Below are 22,807 nucleotides of genomic sequence, written 5' to 3' on the forward strand. Positions count from 1 at the left end.
TGATAAATCACAAACAACATCTATTTCTAAAATAATATGAAACAAAAATATACTGCTAATCGCACTAACGTACTTGTTGCGCATATCTGGGCCATGTTTTTATTGCAGAGAGCATACCCACTACAGGTCTGTCTTGATACTGACCTTCGTTCAAACATTCGCAGAGAATAAAGCTTACAGGTGCACCCCAGTGCAATGACGAGCAACAGGCCACAGATGAGGCTCCCTATGACGGCTGCAGTGATGACTCTGGTAGGCACGATCACTGGGCAGTTCTCCTCGTCGCTGCCGTCACCACAGTCATCCTGAGAATCACACACCCAGCTTTCAAACACACAGCGGTTGTTTTTACAGTGAAAATTTCCAGGCTGGCAGAAAAAGCAGTTCTTTTCATCGGAGCCATTTGGGCAATGGTTCTGGTAGTTGCAGCGATCAGAACGAGGATAACACACACCATTTCGGGAACAGGGGAACTCTTCCTTTTGGCACATGGTACAGTTGATTTCATCTCTTCCATTTGGGCAATGCCAATACCCATCACAGCGCTGCTGCTCAGTGTAACACCCCCAGTTACCCCCACAGGGTATTTCCCATGGCAAGCAGAAGCCATCTACTTGGTAAGTGGCATTAAATCCCCTTGCAGCGTTTACTTTATCTGCACAGAAATGTACCCTTATCTGCCCAGAGGAAGAAACCACTGTAAGAGGTGCATGAGAATCGAAGGCAGTTAGCACACGCAAAAGCTTGTGTGGATTCTCCTCCAATCCATCGTATATTTTGACATAATCACCATAGCCAGTACCATCAAGTTTAAAGTCAGTGAATCGTAAAATGACTTTACGATGATCACCAGTGTCTATTAACCAGGTACAATTGCTTCCAGGAGGATAAAAGTCCGGGTAATTGGGAGAATTAAAAGTACCATAAAAATATTTTAACCACTGCCCACAAGTTGGCACATCACAATCTATCTCATCCCCGAGGTCAAGGCAGTCAATGTTCCCATCACATTTTAAAGATTCGGGGAGGCAAGTGTAAACTTTGGTAAACCGAGACAGACACTGGAACTGGTTGTAAGCACAGGGTTGAAAGGATGCAGATGTTGGCGGATTAGCTTCTTTAGCACAGGTCTCTTCATCAGAACTGTCTCCACATTCATCCATGTTATTGCATTTCCAGGCCTCCGGTATACACTTCCCATTCCCACAACGAAACTGATCACAAGCACATTTGGGTTCCTCAGATTTCCCTGGGAGGACATGGGGAGGCAGGAGATGGAGAGGTAAGGAGAAAAATACATACTCTTTAAATGAGATAGAACAGTAAGTGATATTTTTATAATAAATGTTGATTAAGCCCAAGTGAAAGGATTTTAAAAAATCTTATTTAAAAAAAAACAGGTTAAATTCTAATGGCAAATTAATACTGGCTTACTAATTACTCGACAATTCAATTTACTAAATACTTATGATTTGTTCCATAAAGATATTTGCAGTTTGATCTAAAGAGAAGAAACCAATTCTGTTTCTGCAGAGCTATTTTACTGCAGAACATCTAGTAAAATGATGTAAGATACACAAGTCAACAGGGTATACTGCCTAAGAATTTTAAATAACCTGTTGCGTAAACATCAAAACGGTAAGACATTTTGAAATAAAGAAAAATTCATTCATAATAATCACCTTTTCAAATCCATTTTTTTCATATTCTTTCCTAGTTCTTGTTTATATACACATACACATACACACACACACACATACACACACACACATATATACATACACAGTATTTTGCTATGTATATCATAGCTCGCTTTGCGGGTCCATTATTTATTCAAATATTTGCTAAGATAATAAGATTAACTTTACACTGTTTCATGTTATCATAACACAGTACTTCCATTTTATAATTTCTCTTGTTTTAACATAACTGCAAAATATTGCATGAATCTGAGCTAAAGGAATAAATTTATTCACCAAAATAGTAGAGGTAAGGAGACAGAAAAAATTGACATGCTTATAGAATTCTAATTATCTTAGTGTACCATCCTAAAAATAAAACAATGAGGTAGGGAAAGAAAAGCAAACATTACATCCCGATAGTCCCCAAACTAACAATGTTAGGCCAATGCTTACTTCTCCATTAACAATTTGTTTATTGTTAATGTAAACAGGTGACAGAAAATGTGCTTCAGAACCTAAATAAATATTACGAAGACCTGTGTTTTTCAGAAAAAAGAGAAACAGCAGTATACGTTTGCTAAACGGAGACCACGTAATTTCAGAAGATGTAAAATTATTTTCAGGAAAAAATATACATAACTCTAACAGTCTGAGTTATTCACATTTGTATGATCTGGTCACTCTTCTTGGATCAAGTTTAAGACTAGCAAAAAAAAAAAAAAAGACACCTGATACTACAAACTATGACAGTGAAACTGAGTGTGTCTTTTTGTAAAGATGATGGTAATTCAGAAACACAAAAATATATGGGTAGCTTTCAAGATATAGTTAAGCACCTGAGGGAGGAAAAGTTCTTTTAAACTAAATGTATTTAAAGTATTTAAAAAGAAAATTGGCCTTAGTTTATGAAATTAATCATTTTATTAGAATTACACAAAAACACACAACTTTTTAAGACCCAGTTCTAGGGCACCTTCACCTTCACCTTCTAATCCCTCCATCACAGAACTGCCTTGAGAACTTAATTAAAGGGACGGTATTTAGAAGACTAGCCGGGAAGGGGCTGAGCAGTTAACACTACAGAACTCTGTTCACTGTCTTCCTTCTTATTAAAAACATACCTGAGAAATAGGCCAGTCTGAAACCCTTTCTAGAGATACTGTCATCGGAGTGGAACCTGATCCAGACGTGGTCTTGTGAAGAAATATATGGTGGCGGAATGGTGGAGCCGCAAGCTCGGTAACTTTCAATATTCTTGTATGTTTCTATCGTCAACCAGTCCAAGCTGCATCTTCTGGACCCCTGAATATCAAAATCCTGAAAACTATAAATAAAATCAGAAAAGGCTATTAAAAAGGGTGATGTTGGAAAGAAATTATCATCATAATACAATGTAACCAAGGCCTTTATTATAAGCCTCCATGTATTCATGGATTCTCCTGGGTTTTCCAGACACACAACCCTAGCATCAGCCAATAATAATACTGCTGCTGTGTTCCTAATATTTGCGTCTCTTTCCCAGATTCCAGAGTAATAGTTCTTTGTAAGTAATGTCAGATTCTAAAATCATGCTAAAAAACAGGTGACAGCTCGCACCTTTTCCTTTTTCTTCTCTGTATGTGTATGTGTTTAGGAAAGACCACTACTATTAATAATTCAGAACATCCTAAATTGTTCTGTGTTTGAATTCAAAACGGCACTCTATAATCTGATGAAATGAGGTACACAACAGAAAAAGCCAGCTTTCGCTTACATTAGACTGATTCATCTGCTGGTTTAGTAAAAAGTTTGTAGTTTACATTTTCAGGAAAGCAAATAGCACAAATCTGAGCAAAGTAAAAATAAATATATAAAAAAAATGAACAAAAATTTTTTCAGTGAAAAGTCCTAGCATTTGAAAATACGTTTCTTACGTAAGTTACTGTATTGCCAAACATTGTCTTGTAGTTCATAAAATATGGACCTCAGTAAAAGGGCAAAAAAAAGTCACGTAAATAAAACACATACAAAATTAGCCACTGCTATGAAAAAAGAGAAACCAAAATACCGTTTTCCAATAACATCTCACTAAAAAGTGAAGATCTGACTTATCTCCTTGCCTCCACCTTACACTAAGTGATAATAAAGTTAATTATCCAAGAATTATTATACCAGGATATTTCCTTTTCAAACATTCTGAATAACTTTAACAAAGGCTAATGGACAATTTGATTGTTCCCAGTTTTCACTATTATGAACAACGCTTTACAGAATCCTTATACACACACCCCTCTCTATACACGTGAGCAAGCATTTCCCTAGGACATATTTTTCTACAAGTAGAATTGCTAGGTCAAAAGACACAATTTCATTTTAAATGTGATAGACACTGAGAAATGTTTATACCAACTCACAATTCCACTGAGTGTGTAGGAAAGTACCTTATACCCCACAACTCTGGCAAAATGAGATATTCCATATTTTAAAAAAATTTGTTGTCAATTAGGTGTACAAAAGATTGTCATTTTCTATTTTGCATTTCCTTATTTATTGATTTTGAAACACTTTTTCCAATGCTTACTGGTTACTTCTATTTCTTTTCCTGTGAATTCCCTTTTTATATCCTTCATCCATTAAAATTTTTTCTTAATTTTTAAAGAGCTCTTGATAGTATAAACATGTATCTATTTGGGGCATGTCTGTTATGGAAGATAATATGTACATCTACACACAAACACACACACACACACACACACACACACTCTAACAGTTGGTATTGTCAGTCTCCTTAATTTTAGTCATTAGCGGGCATGAAATGACATCTCTCATTATGGTTTTATGTGCACGCCCCCGAAGACTAGTGATGTTGAACATCTTTCCATGGGCTTACTGGCTTCTTATTCTTATATCTTCTGTGAAGTCTCCAAGTCTTTTTGCCCATTTAAAAAACCTCTTTTTCTTGAGTTATAAAAATTCCTTTTATATTCTTGACTCAAGTCCTTTGTTAGATATGTATATTACCAATAGTTTCTTCTACCCTGTATAAATTATCTTTCCATTTTCTTAATGGTATCTTTTGATGAGCATAAGCTTTTAATTTTACTTTTGATGAAGCCTACCTAATTTGTTATTTTATGTTTAGTGCTTTTAGTATCTTCTCTCTAAGATACCTTTGCCTACCCTAAAGATCACAAAGATATTCAACAATGTCTTCCAATATTTTAGTTGGTTTTTTTTTAAGCTGAGCCATCCTGCCACCTGTTGGCAGCTCAGCAGCAACTCAGCTTGGGCCGGGAATCGAACTGGTGACCCTGTTGCTCAGTGTTCGCACTCTTGAGCAAGCTCTTCACCAACTGAGCCACTTGGCCAACCCCCTAATATTTTCATTTTAATTTTTACATTCATACCTAGGATTTATCTTGAATTAAGGTCACGATAGGTTGAGATTCTTATACTAATTTTTTTTCTATCATGCAGTTAAATTACTGTCTGATCACCCTGAACTTGTGGAGGTTTGCTTTTACACTTTGTTAGTGAGTTTGTTCAGCTTTGTCCTTAGTCTTAGGTGAACTCGTAATTTTTGGTTATTGTCTGATAAAGTATGGGTTCTCTAGGGTTCAATACAAATCCTAAGGTGTTTACCAAGCCCCTCGGACTCAGCAGGTTTCAAACTCTGAAATCTTTCTGTCCTGTGATGGACAGGACCCAAACTCCAAACTCTGCCTCACGCAGGGCACGGCAGCTGAAATCCTTGCACAGCTCGTCCTACTGGGTTCCTTCTAGTCTCTCTTTATATGAACAGTTCCGGGGCCTCCAAGGATTTGGGAATTTATGTGCAGACATAAGGGCTTCCTACTTTGTGGATCTCTCATTTTTAGGGTTTACCTTTTCAATTTCCAGCCACTCTGGCAGCCCCAACTCCATCCTTTGACACTTCCAGTTAAGGCTGATGATCTATCTGCTTTAGTTCTATTTGCTCGATTCTGATGGACTGGGGAGCAGATAGGATACAAACATCTCACCCAGTGTGGTTTCCTTCTTTCAAGGGTGGAACCCCCTCGGGTTTCTTCCAGCTTTTGATTACGCTTCAGGGCCTTCTTTTTTGTTTTTCTTTTTATTAAATTTTATCCAAAGTTGATAACTGTTTATGGGAGGGCTAGTCCCATTGATGCTAGGGAATCCCTTAATATAATTTTAATCCACTAAAATGTATAAGATTCATGAAAGCAGGGACCTCATCCAGAACAAAAGAAATTATAAATATCTATTCATATACACACTTTTGGATTTGGTTTACTAATCATTTAGGATTTTAAAAATACATTTCTAAGTACATCTAGTTTTCAGTTTTTTTATGCTTCATAATAGTTTATATAACATAGATATTTGTGCCTTGTGCCTCTTTAGAGTATATATTTAGGGTAGAGATTTTCAATTTCTTCATGTTTTTGGTTTAATCAGCTTTTGCTAAACTTTGAGTCAGTTCTGGTAATTCCTTAGAAATTATCATTTTATCTTGATAGTAAAATTTAATGCTGCTTTCATACAATTTCAAAATTTTCGTACCTGTGGTCTTTAAATAGACTTGGATTTTCTATGTAGATAAGCAACTGGCGAACAAGGAGTTTCATCTCTTCCTTCTCAGTTTTTATATCACTAATTTCTATTCGTTGTATTATTGCACTCAGGGTTCTAATACAAGCAGTGAAAGTACACATCTGTCTCTTGGTCCTTGGTGCTGAAACTAACTTCAACATTAATTCTGAGTTTAAAACTTAACATATACTTTATCAGGTTAAGAAAATTCCTTACCTATTCATTTTGTAAAACTATCTGGGTGTAGAATCTTATTTTGAATCTTATTCAATTTCTTTAATGGCTATTGATTTAATCAGTTATCTAATTCTTCTTGAATCAATTTTGGTAATACACATTTTCTAGAAAATGATCTAGTTCATCTAATTGTACAAAAGTATTAACCATTTATTATATTCACTTACAACCTTTCTGAAAATTTAAAAAAATTTTCAATTACAGTTGACGTACAATATTATATTAGTTTCAGGTATACAACATGGGGATTGGACATTTATATAACTTATGAGGTGATCACTCTGCTAAATCCAGTACCCATCTGACAACATATATAATTATTACAATATTATTTACTATATTCCCCATTCTAAACGCTACATCCCATGACTGTTTTGTAACTACCAATTTGTACTCTTAATCACCCCTTTCACCCATTCCCCGAATGCCTCCCCAATCCAGCAACCATCAGAATGCTCTCTGTATCTATGAGCTTGTTTTTATTTTTATTTTTTTGTTCACTTGTCCTGTTCTCAAGATTCCATATATAAGTGAAATCCTATCACACTTGCCTTTCGCTCAGCATACTACTCTTAGGTCCATCAATGTTGTTGTAGATGGCAAGACTTCATTCTTTTCATGGCTGAGTAATATTACATTGTATACATGTACTACCTCTGCTTTATCCCTTCATTCACTGATGGACGCCCAAATTGCCTTTGTATCTGGGCTATTGTAAACAATGCTGTAATGAACATATGGATGGATGCACATGTCCCTTTGAAGTAGTGTTTTGGGTTTCTTCGGATAGATACCCAGAAGTGGGATTACTAGGTCTTCTTTGTCTCTTGTTCTAGCCTTTGTTTTAAAGTCTATTTTGTCTGGTGTAAATATTGCTATCCCAGCTTTTTTGTTTGTTTGTTTTGTTTCCATTTTCATGAAATATCTTTTTCCATTCCTTTACTTTCAGTCTGTGTGTCTTTCGAACTGAAGTGAGTCCCTTGCAGGCAGCGTATGTAAGGGTTTTGTTTTTTATTCATTCAGCCACCCTATGTCTTCTGATTGGAGCATTTAATCCATTAACATTTAAAGTAATTATTGATAGACCTATAGGTGATGCCATTTCACTATTCATAGTTTTGATGTTTTCTTTTTTCTTTAAGAGATCCCTTTAACATTTCTTGTAGTGCTGATTTGGTGTTGGTGAACCCCTTTAACTTTTTCCTCTCTGGGAAGCTCTTTATCTGTCCTTTGATTCTAAATGATAGCTTTGCTGGGTAGAGTAATCTTGGTTGTAGGTCCTTGCTTTTCATCACTTTTAATATTTCCTGCCAATCCCTTCTGGCCTGCCAAGTTTCTGCTGAGAAATCAGTTGACAGTCTTATGAGAGCTCCCTTGTAGATAACTGCTTTTCTCTTGCTGCATATAAGATTCTCAATTTGTTTTTAACCTTTGGAGTTTTAATTATGATATGTCTAGGTGAGGGCCTCTTTGTGTTTATCTTGTTTGGAACTCTCTGTGCTTCCTAAGCTTGTGAGTCTATTTCTTTAACCAGGTTAGGTAAGTTTTCCATCATTTTTTTCAAATAGGTTTTCAACTCCTTGCTCTCTCTCACTCCTTCTGGTACCCCATAACGTGAATGTTAGTATGCTTGATGTTGTCCCAGAGGTCCCTTAAACTATCCTTACTTATTTTTCTTTTTTTTTTTCTGTTCTGATTGGGTGTTTTCTGCTCTCTTATTTTCCAAATCACTGATTTGATCCTCTGCTTCATCAAATCGACTCTTGATTCTCTCCAATGTATTCTTTATTTTAATTATTGCACTCTTCATTTCTGATTGGTTCTTTTTTACGTTTTCTAATTCCATTTTTATGTTTCCTATCTCTGCTGAAGTTTCACTAAGATCATTGAGCAGCCTTATAATTAGTGTTTTGAACTCTACATCTGGTAGACTGCTTGTTTCCATTTTGTTTTGTTATTTTTTTCTAGAGCTTTTTTCTGTTCTTTCATTTGAAACATGTTTCTTTGTCTCCCCATTTTATCTGCCTCCCTGTGTTTGTTTCTATGTATTAGGTAGAGCTCTTATGTCTCCTGGTCTTGATAGAGTGGCCTTATGTAGTAGGTGTCCTGTGGGGTCCAGTGGAACAGTCTCCCTGGTCATCTGAGCCAGGTGAACACTGGCTGTGACTGCAGTGAAGAAGCTGTTGTGTAGGGGCTGACCCTAAGGAGCAGGATTTACGTTAGCAAGGCTCTAGTGCCTGCCAAGTCTGCCCTTTGGGTGTGTCTTTTGTGGAGATTGTCGGGTAGAGTTCTGGTATGGTTTGAAGATGGCCACTGGGTGTGTTGGTTCTGCGGCCTCTTGGGAGGAGCTCTGGTGTGGGCCAAGGTCAGCGGCTGCCTGTGTCCTGCCCAGGGTCACTCAGTATGAGCTACAATGTGATCTGCAGATGCTTGCTACTTATGCTGGGCTTGGATGTGGCTGGGAGAGGCTAAGCTGCAAACTGGGGGCAACTGCTGCTAGTGTCAGGTTTGGGGCTGCTTAGCAAGAGGTATGAGGCATGATGAGACCAGATGCTGCTTGTTGGGGGTTTGTGAAGTTTTGGGGGATTTTAGGAAAGTCTGCAGCATGAGCCAACACAGGCTGTTTGTATAGAAAAGCTACTGGAAGAGGCTTTGGATGGGACTGCAAGTTGGGTATAGAAGGGGTTTCAGGGAATCATCAGGGTGAGGCAAAGTGGTGTTAGCCATGTTGATTGAGACTCATATGGTGCCCACCTGCGTTTGCACCTTGGGAAGGTGAAGACCTCAACAAAGAACAGTACCTTCTGTGTGTACTTCTGTCTGGAAAGAAGCTGCCCCTCCAGCCCTTGCCATAAGCCGGACAATTCAGTTCCTCCCTGTATATCCCTGGTACCTTTTGAGCTGCTGCCGCAGTGCTGGAGCTCAAAGCAAATGAATCCGTCAGCAAGTAAGTCTGTGCTGGGTCCTTTAAGAGGAACGTCTGTGACTGCAGCCACCCTCCATCTCACTCAGCCACAATCTCTGCTGGTTTTCACAGCCAGAAGTTGTGGGGACTTCTTTTCCTGGCACGGCAACCCTGGGCTGGGGAACCTGAGGTTGGCCTAGGACCCCTCGCTCCTCAAGGGGGACCTCCACAGCCAAGATATCCCTCCTGATACGTGGGTGTGGGACCAGTCCATTCCACGTCTCCGCACCTCCTAACTGTCTTGAGCTGGCTTCTTCTGTATGTCCTTAGTCATAGGACTTCTGTTCAGCTGGCCGTCAGGTGATTCTCAACGATGGTTGTTCTGTAGGTTAGTTGTAATTTTGATGTTTGTGAGGAGGCAAGCACAGTTTACCTACTCTGTCGTTTTGACCAGAACGTCTCTAAAAGTCTTAATATAGAAGTTTTACTTTTCAATAGTACAGTAATTAAGCTCAATATATATAGGCAGCTTCCCAGAATTATAGTTGTGAATATAGAGGACAGTGAGAAGAAATCTCTTCCTTGGCTTCTATTTCATTTCCTTTCCATCCATTTCCTCTTCTGCCTTTGAGCACACCCAGGACATTTACACTCTCAACTTTGTGATACAGTTGACCTTTGGAAAAAAAACCCCTTACAACTTTTAAAATCTCTATTACTGTATAATTATATATACTTCTACACCTTTATTTAGTAACTTTTCTTCTTTCTTCTCCAGTTTTGTCTTGAGATTTGTCTACTTTCCCCAGTTTTTTTTTAGAAAGCCAGGTTTTGATTTATTGAATCATTGTTTTGCTTTCTATTTTATTATTTTCTGATCTTATCTTTATCTTTTGAGATTTACCTGTGGTTCTAAATTCTTGAGTAAGTGCTGAGCTTATTTTCCATCTTACTAAATTTTAAATTGGTGCATTAAATTCTTCTGTCAGTACTTTTTCATACCTTCCAACAGTTTTAATCTGTAATGATTTCATTATGGAAACAAACATATCATTTAAAAATATTTTATGAGTTCCACTGTGATTTCTATCTTTAATGCAGGAGTTACTTAGTAATACATTTCCAAATATATGGGTTTTGTTATCCCCCCCCCCCGTTTTTTACTGTGGGTTTGATTCAACTGCATTGTGGTCAGAGAACACAATCTGAATGATGAAAAGTCTTAGAAATGCGCTCAGAATTCCTTTGTGATTTAACACAAAGAATTTTTTACAAGTGTTCCACGTGTCTTTGAAAACAATGCGTATTCTCTATTTGTTGAAATAGGTATAAATATTATATATGTATATAAACATGCTCCTACTGAATCAAGCTTATTAATTTCATCACATCTTCTATGTCTTTATTAACTTCTTCTTGTTTATTAAATTTTGATCAAAGGTAGGTTTATAAACTTCCACTATAATTGTGGATTAGACAAACTTGTTTGGTAATTGCTCACAATTTGCTTTGTATGTATTTTAAGCTGTGTTATTAGGTACACAAAGTTTATCACAATTATATCTTCCTAGTGGATTATTTCATTGTTACTAACATTTTGTGCCTTAAGCTCAATTGTATCTGATGTTAATCTTTCTACACTAGCTTTCTCTTGATTAGTATTTACAAAGCTTATCTTCGTTTTTAAACTTTCTGCATTAGTTTTATTTTAGGTATGTAATTATTATAAGCCCTTCATAGGGGGATCATACCAATCCACCAACCAATAAACCTGTTTGGATAGTCTGTCTTTTTTTAATTTTTTTATTGGGGAATTGGGGGGATGGGAACAGTGCTGGGGAATTGGGGGAAGGAGAACAGAAAAGTAGCTGTCGTTTTGCTCTTCAGACGTTGCTTCACTGGCCCAAGTTGGCACCATCATTGCCCTCTTCCCGGGCGAGGCACATCAGTCGCCAGCTTCTGGACGGCCGCTCACTGCGGCTGCTGGCCGCTGGCTACACACGGTAGCCCATGGCAACCCACTGCCACAGGGGCTGCAGCCTACCCCGTCGCCGGCAACTCACGGCAGCCCAGCTCCAGGTTGAGCTGTTGTTCAGCATCTTAGCTGTTGAGGGCAGTGTCACTGGCCCTCATATGTGGGATCCGAACTGGGGCCCTCTGGCATCCCAAGCCAGCTCTTAACCATCGCGCCACTCGGCCGGCCCGGATAGTCTGTCTTTTAAAGGTTAAATGAGTTTTTTATTGAATAGCCTTTGTATTTGGTAGAGTTCTCATTTTCTTCCTTTCCTGTCTTCTTTTGTATGAATAGATTTTTGCTTTTTTGAAAAGTATCTTTTCCTCTACTCAATGCTAATTCTATTTTTTCAGTAGTTATCTTTAGATGTTGTAATTTGAATACTAAAACATACTTTTGCTCTAAATAAAATTTAAGTGAGGCTATTCAGCATTTCTATTCGCTCAGATTCTGAAATTTGGTGGATAAATTTACATATTTATTTTCACTAATCTCTAGCTGAAAATTTGCATTTCCTTCACTTATGAATATAAACAAACCATGATAGTATTTAAAGTAAATACTTATCACTCTGTCACCAATAGAAATCACATATAATTTCACATTGCATTTCAGTTTTAACAGATATCTGGAATAACTATTTACCCTCAAAACCACTCTGAAATTCAGTAGTTGTTAAAAGTATGGCTTGCTTGCTAATATGTTAATAAATAAGCATATATTACTATATTACAAATTAAAAAAAAATCTCATAGCTTCATTTCAGTGTAATTGGTTTCCTCTGTAATGCTATGTATTTTATGAATTTAAAAATGTTATTCTAAGAAAGTTCTATAGTTTTCACCAAACTACCAAAAGTGTTCATGACACAAAAATGGTTAAGAAAAAACCCTGATATAATCAAGTTTGTAATATCTGGAGTAAATTTGTGTTCCAACTTAATTTTGTTGGCTGTTTTTGTTAGCATTCAATTTTTTCATATATTCTGGAAATTTGGGTTGTAGGCTTATTTTATAGAAGGTTTTCTGGTTCTCTCTTTTTAATCTTTTTTCACCTCTGTATTCCCCCACTGCATCTGTTTGGTAGCTACCTCCACCTGGGTCTCCATTCTAGCACCTGTCTTAACATGGTGGCTCGCAGTATTATAGATCCTGTCAGGGAGTCAGTACGTGACTTGAATTCTTATTTGTTAGGGTATGTCCTCCCACCTCTCTAAGCTCTCAGCCCCATACAACTTCAGACAATGGTCATGGAAGTTTTTCTGCCTCCTTTGTTGAGCAAAATATCCTGACCCCAGCCCTTGGCTTCAAGCAGTGAACCAGAGTGCAGTCCTCTATCTCCTAAGGATAAGGTGGCCTTTGTTGATTTTGGTAGGTTTCAAGCGAGAGGAGTGAAGTCAAATGCCTTTATAGCACCATGTTTAACTAGTTTTTAAAGAGAGTCCTAAGGATTGTTGGTTTATAGTCTGTAATTGTAGCTTCCCGTTTTATCCAGGTTTTAATTTATTTTAAACTTAGGGGTGTATGTTGATTTTCTCTTTATCAAAATGCTTTAAAATCTCTATCTATTCTAGATAATTATATACTTCTTCTTTGACTTGTTAATATAATAAACTAATTCAAAAGTTCTAATATTGACTCATGTGGTGCATGTCTAAATGAGCTGCATTTGATAATGGTATAAAATTCTTTTGAACACTTTACTTAAGACTTTACATTAATATTCACAAGTAAAACTTGACTGTCTTTGTGTATATGTACACAAATAGTTTGGTATTACCATGATCATAATTTCAGTAAAAACTAGGACAATTACTAAAATCCTTTCTGATCTTATTAGGCTGTGTAAATCCAAATTCATTCTTTCCAGAATTTTAGGAAATCTTCCTTTAGATGTGGGCTCATCTCTAATTTTATTTTGCATTTCAGTGCTGTGTTTGGTTTTTAGTGTAGCTTACTTGTGACATCTCAAAGAACCAACACATGATTGGAACCAGATGGTAGTATTCCATGGAGCCTCCTCTGTGCTGGCAAGAATTTCCAAGTTTTACATAACTGAGCTGGTAGGCTGCAAATGTAATTCTGGGGCTGGATTTTTAGGTTAAAAGATGAAAATGTCCAAAAATTCTAGTTCTGTGTTGAAAAAAGATCCAATGTTTGGAGTCCCTATGATAAAAATGCTATTTATAAACACATTTATATTTAATCATATTACAAGTAACAGAAAAATAAGCATGCTGATGAGATTCCAACACTGGTTCTTTTGCAGAAGGGTAATCTTACTGGCATATCCTACCGATCCATCAGACAAGAGAATCACACTTCTTGCAGAGGAGAACAGCCTCTGCAAGCTCAGCTCCAGTGTTCTGGAAGATGTGGCCTGGGGCCTGAGGGGACCAAAGGAAAACAAACCATATGCTCCCGGTTTTATGGCTTCCACAGAAAAAGGGGGACAGACAGACCACAGCTGTGTTTCTCAGGAGAGGATTGTTCTCTCATTAGTTAATGGATATCAAAAAGGAAGATGGAAAAAGATTAAAAAGCAGGCTAAATTTACAATCTCATTTTTAAAAAAAGATAAATGAAACGGTTTGAGTCCATAGCCTGCTACGCCTCTTCGATTTCTAAAATTCTATGATTCTTACCTATAAACATGGTATTAATGACAGAATGTCGCAGATGCCTTTGCGCTGTGGCAGGGCTGTCTCTGTAGGAATGGCGTACTTATTTGTGTTTCAGCTCCAACCAACTATAATTATGAGGAAAAGAGGTTTTTCCAGACACAGTATTTCTCCATTATCAGCTTGTTTCAAGTTGATACACACAGACATAACCTACAACTGTTTTAACTCATTAAGGTATAGGACTCTACTAACGAGACAGATTATGGGCTAGATCTACAAGTGGATTAGTGAGCTTTGTGTATTTGTCCCATGGCCAAAGATTACACTCTTGAACCTAATAAGATATTTTGCAAATGTGTACCTTTTGTTAAAATGTGGCCTAGCAGAATATGGACGGCTCAGTGCAAATCCATACCACCATTAGGAAATACTGAAAATACATGTCCTAATAGTAGGGAAAAAGGATGGGCCATTTTTCTTACCCTTAAGATGGTACTAACTATAATTTATTATGTTATCTGAAAATCATCTTTTTATATTACTGCATATTGAGTGATGGTACTTGAAAACAGATTTTATATTTTATAATAAAATAGTATATAATAATACAGAAAGATGCCAGAATTACCTTATAGTAATGATTTCCCCTGGATTTGCCCGTATGAGCCAGCTACAGTTGATCTTGGCAGGATACTCAGAAGGCCAGCCTGGGCTTGTGATTATACCACTTGGTGCCCGAATCTGTTCTGCAGTCTCTCCACAAGCTGGAAGATAGCCAAAGCAATCTTAGCTAATTATTATACTTTAAAACAAAGCGCTAAGAAAATCACTGTTTATTAAAAACAAAACCAACACTTCAGACATCAAATCATACACAATATGGTATTATCAACTTTAAAAAGCTTTTATTATTCTAATGAGACATTTCATTTCCCTCTTTTCTAGTCACAGTATCTTATCCTAATCAAGTTTGGTGAACATGGAACTTTTCAAACTGGATCTTGAAATAACAGTTTTAAGACTCTAGAATTGCTAGCTTTAGCCATAGAGATCGATTGATTGCTTCATCCATCCATCCATCCATCCATCCATCCATCCATCCTTCTTTAAAAATTCACCTTTTAAACATATTTTCTCTATTATAAACTACTTAAGGTTCAATATTTACTGAACTATTATGCTTAGATCCTTAGGAGTACCATTTTGCTTTTTGGACACTTTAAGTAAAAGACTATTATATAAATAGTCTTCTGAACAAAATAATTAAAGGAAAGCACATATAAATGTAATAGTAAAATGCTGGAATGTTAAAAAATTAATGGATGATTAGACAAAGACAGCCAAATATTACTTCAAAATCACTGCGAAGTACTTCTTTATTTTATTAATACTTCTAATGTATTACAGGGATATGAATGATTCCTAAATTATTTTTAAAATAAAGGCTTGGAATACTCAGTGATTAAAATATCATTATGTAATTAGCTATCTGACCATCACAGAAAAATATAAAATAAATTCAAACTACTACCAACACTTTCCTGGATTATTCTCCTTGATTATCTTGAGCTCTCACAGTAATACAGTTAACATTTTACATATCCATAATTCAGCTGATAATCTGACAATTTATTCTCCCTCATTTTAAAACACAGTCACTGGGCTACAAAAAATATGTAATGAATGTTTAAGTCTTCAGTAACATTTAAAATCCTAGAACCTCTTATTTGATACAATTTCAACAAATCAGAATATCTGATTTGTAAAATAACAGATTAAAGTGGCAAATGAGGACTAGGAGAGTAGTGCAGGGATACACAGACAGTTATCAGAAGTGATGGAGGCAATTTTCAGAAAAATAATAAAAAGTATGTACTGAATTCCAAAACCACGAGCTCAGAACCTGTACAGTACTACCTGTCTTCCCCAAAGTAAGAGAAGACTTTCATTATAATAATTAAGTTGTACCTCACTAAAGGAATTGTTGAGTGAATAAATGAGTCATTGCAAGCCAAGTACCTAATACAATATTTGGCCTAAATTTTCAGGCTTTTTGAGTTCTGCTGTTAGATTAAAGATAAAAATTAGGCAACCCAATTTGTAGGTGGGCAAGTATCCCTGTTAAAATTATAATTTGGAAAAAATGGCTTTATTTTGTTGTTGTTAATAGAGGTTTATAGTCTGTTCAATTTAGGTTAGAATGATAGGAAGTATAGTATGTAATTTAAAAAAGTTTTCCATAATGATCAAAGTAAAACAAGCTATATTGCTTAGTCAATCCTTATTTCTATAGAATAACCCATTCCTTGAAGAAAACATGCAAGGTTTTAAAAGTACATTTTACTGCAGAAAAAAGGTTCGTGCCTAAAATGGGTCTACACAGGAATTAGGGTACATTATCAAAGAGATCTTGTTTTCAATCACTTTTAGAACATAGAGACTCATGGCATTGAATGTAAAGATATAATATATCAAGAGCCTAGCACACATCTTATTGTTCACCCATAGTCAAAGCTTCCAATGTTTTTGATTAAACTTCATTAAGAGTAAAATTTCCGTTACAAAAAAAAATTTAATTTTAATGAATGATACTTTAGAAAATGACTAAATTTAACCAAATGTGATTCTATTTTAAGAGCTTATTAACGAGGTGCCAGAGTGTTGCTTCCAACTATGCTCTAATGAGTTATCACAATAATTAATGAAGAGATACCGTAACTCATTCATAAGACTTTTTTCTGTCTTATTATCTCTTGTAAAAGCATGCTGGAGTAGTATGCTGAAGGAATTCTTAAGTTCAAGATGATACAAAGCAACATACAAATAAACAGGAAAAAATAATCATCACCTCTCCCCCAGAATGTAGACAATTGCTCATGTTCTTTAAAAGATTCATCGACATTAAAGAGAATAATACAATTCTGAGTTCGATTATATTTAACTTAGAATCATAATACTGTACTGGCTGGCATATACGTACTTATATGGCAAATACTTATTAGCTGATTTAACAGTAATAGGATACATCCGAAAACTAGGTGAGAACAATTTATGACTAAGTAGACAATTGTTAACCTTTAAATAAATGAATAGGCCAGTCACAGGAAAAAAACTACAAAGAATTTTATGAGGTTTTTGTTTTATTTAAAAAATTTCCCCCCCAAATGCTTGAGAAACCCATAGATGGTGCTCTTATACCAAAAACTAAGGAATTTATGTTCTGATATGAATGCTCAAAAATACTGTTGTGAATATTTTATTTTCACAACTGCCCAAAGATAAGACCCACCACCCATAAATAAGAATGGTTATCTTAAAATTCAGTATTTTACATTCCTAATTCAATAAGTACTTTAAAAACAAAACAATACTATCATAATTTTTCCCTTAACTGGTTACAAGTATATATTTTGAAAACATTAATTTTGCACATTTGCAACATGACTGAATTTGGCATTTTGTTTCAGATCCAGCCAGTAGCTTTTTATCAACAAATCCTTGCATGTACACTACATTGGGGGCATGTAGATAATTATATTCTAGCACAACCATAACTTATTTCCTTCTTGATCTAAGACAGAACTAAATGCATATGCCAAGAGGAGTAAGATTAACATTAGAAACCATTAAACTTTTTTCCCTTTGGGTTAAGTTTGCCTCTGTGTGTGTGTGTGTGTGTGTGTGTGTGTGTGTATATATATATATATATATATATACATATAAATATATATGGAGAGAGAGAGGCAGGCAGATATGGAATCAGAAGATGTAGACCCACAGGCACTGCCGGTGTAAACTACTAGGCCTTTTGGGCTTTGGTTTCCTTGCTCTATAAGTATTTCTAAGACTGAGTTTAGCCCTAACTCATGCCCCACCCTTCCCATCATCATGATATATGTCTACTATATTTCTGATAGCTCATCGGGATGCATTGATACATTTTTACTTGTTTTCTCATTTTGCATTTTTTTGACCCACCAAAATCGGAATTCCAATTCTTATTTTAACTCCATAAAAATCTTGCTAGAGGCAAAGCCTATCACTGACTTCACTGTAAAATCCAATGGACCCTCAGTCCCCATGGTCTTGATCTCTCAAGAGCATCTAACTAACAGTGACACTCTTTTCTTCTTGATACTGTGTTACCTTGACTTTGCTGACATCACCTCTTCTCCTAACTGGCTGTGCTAGTTCTCTAGCCCTAGATCCTTCTTCCTCAGCCAGCTCCTGATATGCTGGTGTGCATGATTCATTTCCAAGCCTTCTGCTCTTCTCATTCTCTATGGAACATCTCATTCACGCCTACATTTTCAACTATGACTTAGAGTTCATAGGCTTAAAATGTCTAAGCCAGAGAATCTGCATAGTCAAATGCCCACTGGACATTCCAACCTCAAACGCAACATGATCAGAACTGTGTTTCCCAAATCCTTCTCTTTGTCCTATAAAGTAGTCCTCCCTTATCTGAGGTTTTACTTTCCATGGTTTTAGCTATCTGCGGTCAACCAGGGCTTGAAATTATTAAATGGAAAATTCTGGAAATAACTCATAAGTTTTAAATGGTGTGCCATTCTGAGTAGCGTGATGAAATCTCTCCTTGTTCTGCTTCCCACTCAGAACGTAAATCATACCACACTGTACATGCTACTCACTCATTAGTCACTTAGTAGTCCTATCTGTTATCAGATCAGTTATCAGAGAGAGACCACATTCAAATAATTTGATAGCATATTTGTTATAATTGCTCTATTTTACTATTATTGTTATTACTTACATGCCTAATTGATAAATTAAACTTTATTATAGGTATGCAGTATATATAGGGTTTGGTACTACCTGCGATTTCAGGCACCCACTGGGGGTCATGGAATGTATCCCCCACAAATAAGGGGGTCTACTGTATTCTGAATCTTTACTGTCTTAGGCATCATTTAGTTAAAGGAATAGTCACTTCACCTAACTCAAATAAAAAGGAAATCTACTTGAATAATACCACAGGCACTCTCAAAGATTGTCAAGCACAGGAAATAACTAAAGCCAGGCCCCACAATGACTAAAACTCAAAATTTCAAAGGCAGGTATTGAGGCTGCTTTCACTATCTCTTAGGGAATCAAGGCCTGTTTTATTTTCAACACATCTGCCCCAATCTTCCAATTGGCTTCTTCTTAGTCCTCTAGTTTTCATTATTTCAGTGTCTTATAATGATTTCCCATTCTTAACTCATCATAGCACTTCAGCTCCAACAGCTATCAAGAGTAATTTCATTTTTTCTTAGTTTATTTATATTTATACTTATACATAAAATATTTTTGGTGACTTACTGTTACAATCAATTTGATAATACTTAAGACTCCATTTCCTCAGTTATAAATGGGGATTAAAAACTACCTACCACATAAGAGAGTTGCAAGGGTTAAATACAATTATTTTGGTAAAGAACTTAATACACTGCTTGTTACAGTAAACTGTCAATAAATAACATCATATGATAATGCCAAATCAGATTGTTTGGTTGGTATTTAATACCTGGCATGCTGTATTGAGATGGCTACGTAAGGTATGTTCAGGCTAAGTGGGAAAGGCGGCAATGATTGTTCATTTACTAGGTAACTGGCACCATTACACCATGGAAAGAATGAGAAATAATGCCATGATTAACTGGTTATCTGACATGGGGAGATGCCAGGGTAAGGATGGGGTTGAGACACATATTCACAAAACCTTGCTTTAGAAAACGAAATCTCCTTTTGTTTTAAACCAAAATGTTTTCTATGGTTTTGCTAGTTTGAACCTCATCTTTTTAGATTTTGACTATACTCCCAATTTAGGATATAACAAACCTGAGCTTCTTGCACCTAAATTTCTTCTACTCATACCTTCACTACTGTTTATACATAATTATTTTAGCTACTTTTTGACTAGTTCTTCAATGAGAATTTACACGTAATTGACAAATAGAGGAATCTTGTTAGTATAATGAAAAGCTGTGAAAGATTTTATTCCCAGCACGTTAATGATTTGAAGCAACCAGAGGCAAGAGTTTTCATAGTTTAAGAAAAATATGAAAACTCTACAGAAGGGCCTTCCTTTATTGCAAGAAGTGGTTACTTTACTGACTTAAAGAACTGCTTGACTTTCCTCTATATTGAGCTGTCTTGGCAGGCTGCAGGTACAGATGGAGATATGAAGACATTTCTTCACTATAAAAATAAAACAAACAAAACACTCACAGTTGATGAAATACATCTCTGAGTTATATTTTCAGTTTTGATTAAATTGGTCTCCATTAGAAGCAATTGTCTTCAGTGAGGCGGTATGAACCCTTGAGTTTACAGCTGAAAAGTATGGCCTGGTTCTAGGTATATATCAGGGGATAATACTGTGCTAGAGTGTGGATTGGTATTGTTAGAGCTGCACTTCCGAAGTTATATATCTGTCAGTGACCTGTACCAACACTACTTTTCCAATAAGCCCTGTTACGAGTCTGATTTTGCAGAATGTGAGATTTTCACGAACATATACATGGCAGTATGATAGATGACTATATTTTAGTTTTTCTTCATTTAGCTTTCTTAACATATCTCTTAATAACCAATATTAACTTTTTGTTCCTGGAACAAAACATGTACAAAAAAAATGTCTATTTAATTTACTTTGGTCAGTATCTTTAGATATAAACAAACATTCAAGTATTTTGGATGAAAATACTTGATTTCATCCAAATATATATATATATATCTGTTTTTCATAAATTTCCTGTAAGTCTAGAAATAGAAACCCCCAAACTAAAGGGGTTTTAAACATTCATTCAAAATATAGCAATTTTCAATTTGGACAGTATCTTCATAGTATGTAGTAATTAGGTTATCTAAACCCAAAAAGCCTATTTAATTCATAGTGAATCTAGTATACAGAACATTTGAAACAAAAAATAAAAGAAAATTGGGTTATTAAAAATGTGAGTGGCTAAGCTGCACCAAAAGACTAAACTAAATACATACAATTTTTAATTTATTATGTTGACAGCTAAGAAAGGGCGAATTAACTAAAGAATTAATTAGGTACAGATTTGCTAATGGAGTTTCTTAACTAAGATTTTGATATCAGTGTCCAGGTTTAAAATACAAAGATTTCACTGCATAGTTTAGAAAACGGGGCAACAGTGATTGAGAAATACTCAAGGTTTCTCTATATTTATCCTGATACTATTTCAATATTCCCACGAAAGGCAAAGAACTATTATTTTAAAACTAAATTAATAAGCCATGCCCATTATCTTTACAGCAACCATTCGAAAAAATAATAAAAACTGTTCAACAACCTCTATTTTAGAAGATACATGGAAGAGGACAGGATGACTTCAAAATAATGCCAAATCAACTTCCCTTAAATTTCTGATTTCATGGTTTTAAAGCCTAAAAAACTTATGACTAAAAATTATGATTAGAGCTGAACTTCTTGTAAAAGAAAAATTACAATTTCCTGTTCTACATATGAAGAACTGGGTTATTTTCAAAACTGACAAGGGTTGACACCTTACGACTAAAAGTAGAGAGACTAAAAGTGACATGAAATCTTTGTGCCTTTGGTTTTAATAAACCAGAAAACTAAAATGTAAGTAAAAATCAGCTATGCTTATGATCACCTGAGAACATGAGACACATGTGGAAAAGCATAAAAGAGCATGAAGAGAATTTATCTCTCATGGAAACTGTAGTTTTGTAATAATGAGATATGCTTACTAAGTGAATACAAGAAACACAAACAGTTATGAGAGCATAGAAGACAATATAGTCCTAAATGATATAATGTATAAATTTTAAACAACGTATCATATAGGCATGTGGTAATATTAACAAAAACAAAGGCCCACACAACAAAAAGCACCCTGCATTATGTAAGTATAGAACAGGGCGGGTTTACTTGACTACTAACATAGGATTTCTTTTAGACAATGGAATAGAGCCAAGGTATAAAGAAAGAACACATTCCAAATGAGAAGCATTGAATGATTAAACTCCATAGACACTAGTTAGGCCACTGTAGGCTAGTACAGAAGGAAGTGATATATCCCAGTGCTTTGTAAAGATGACTTTGCAGTGCTATGACCAGTGGGAAGAGTAACTGAGGAGGTAAGGAGATCAGTTAAAAAGCAAATACAGAAGCTCCTCTATTTGTAAAAAAAAAAATTTAATGAAAGTTTCCCTATGGAACCAAACTTGCCCTATTCATAAGCAAAGGATGGCATTTATAGTCAATGGTGGTCACTTGCGTTTGGCCATCTTTTACAGAGTATAGAGCAGCGGTTCTCAACCTGTGAGTTGCCACCCCTTTGGGGGTTGAACGACCCTTTCACAGGGGTCGCCTAAGACCATCGGAAAACGAAAAGATATTTACATTACGATTCATAACAGTAGCAAAATTACAGTTATAGAGTAGCAATGAAAATAATTTTATGGTTGGGGGTCACCACAACATGAGTAACTGTATTAAGGGGTCATGGCATTAGGAAGGTTGAGAATCGCTGGTATAGAGTGTTTTATAAATATTAATGCCATTATAGCTGATAAACATAAAAGCAATTCCAAATGTTGAAAATACCAGTAAGAAGAGTTTGATTGTAATGGAAATAAAGATACTTAAAAAAACCCCCACAATTTCCAAAATAAAAAAATTAGTAAGCAAATGGTGACTGTGAATGGCCATATGGGATGAGAATAAGAATGATTCTGAAGGTTAACAACTGAATCATGCAAAACATGCACAATTT

The 22,807-nt window shown here is 35.7% G+C and overlaps 1 protein-coding gene across 2 annotated transcripts in view; it reads right to left on the minus strand.

Moving 5' to 3' along the window:
* Positions 1-22,807, minus strand: part of LRP12 (LDL receptor related protein 12) — a 72,268-nt gene that overhangs the window by 7,437 nt on the left and 42,024 nt on the right. For both annotated transcript variants that reach the window (XM_019663975.1, XM_019663974.1), the window contains 3 exons: positions 14,665-14,800; positions 2,804-3,006; positions 145-1,249 (listed from right to left, as the gene is read on the minus strand). In XM_019663975.1, the coding sequence (XP_019519520.1) occupies positions 145-1,249; positions 2,804-3,006; positions 14,665-14,800 (1,444 nt within the window). The remainder of the gene's footprint in view (positions 1-144; positions 1,250-2,803; positions 3,007-14,664; positions 14,801-22,807) is intronic.

Source organism: Hipposideros armiger, unplaced genomic scaffold (assembly GCF_001890085.2).
Source record: "Hipposideros armiger isolate ML-2016 unplaced genomic scaffold, ASM189008v1 scaffold_412, whole genome shotgun sequence".
NCBI lineage: Eukaryota > Metazoa > Chordata > Mammalia > Chiroptera > Hipposideridae > Hipposideros > Hipposideros armiger.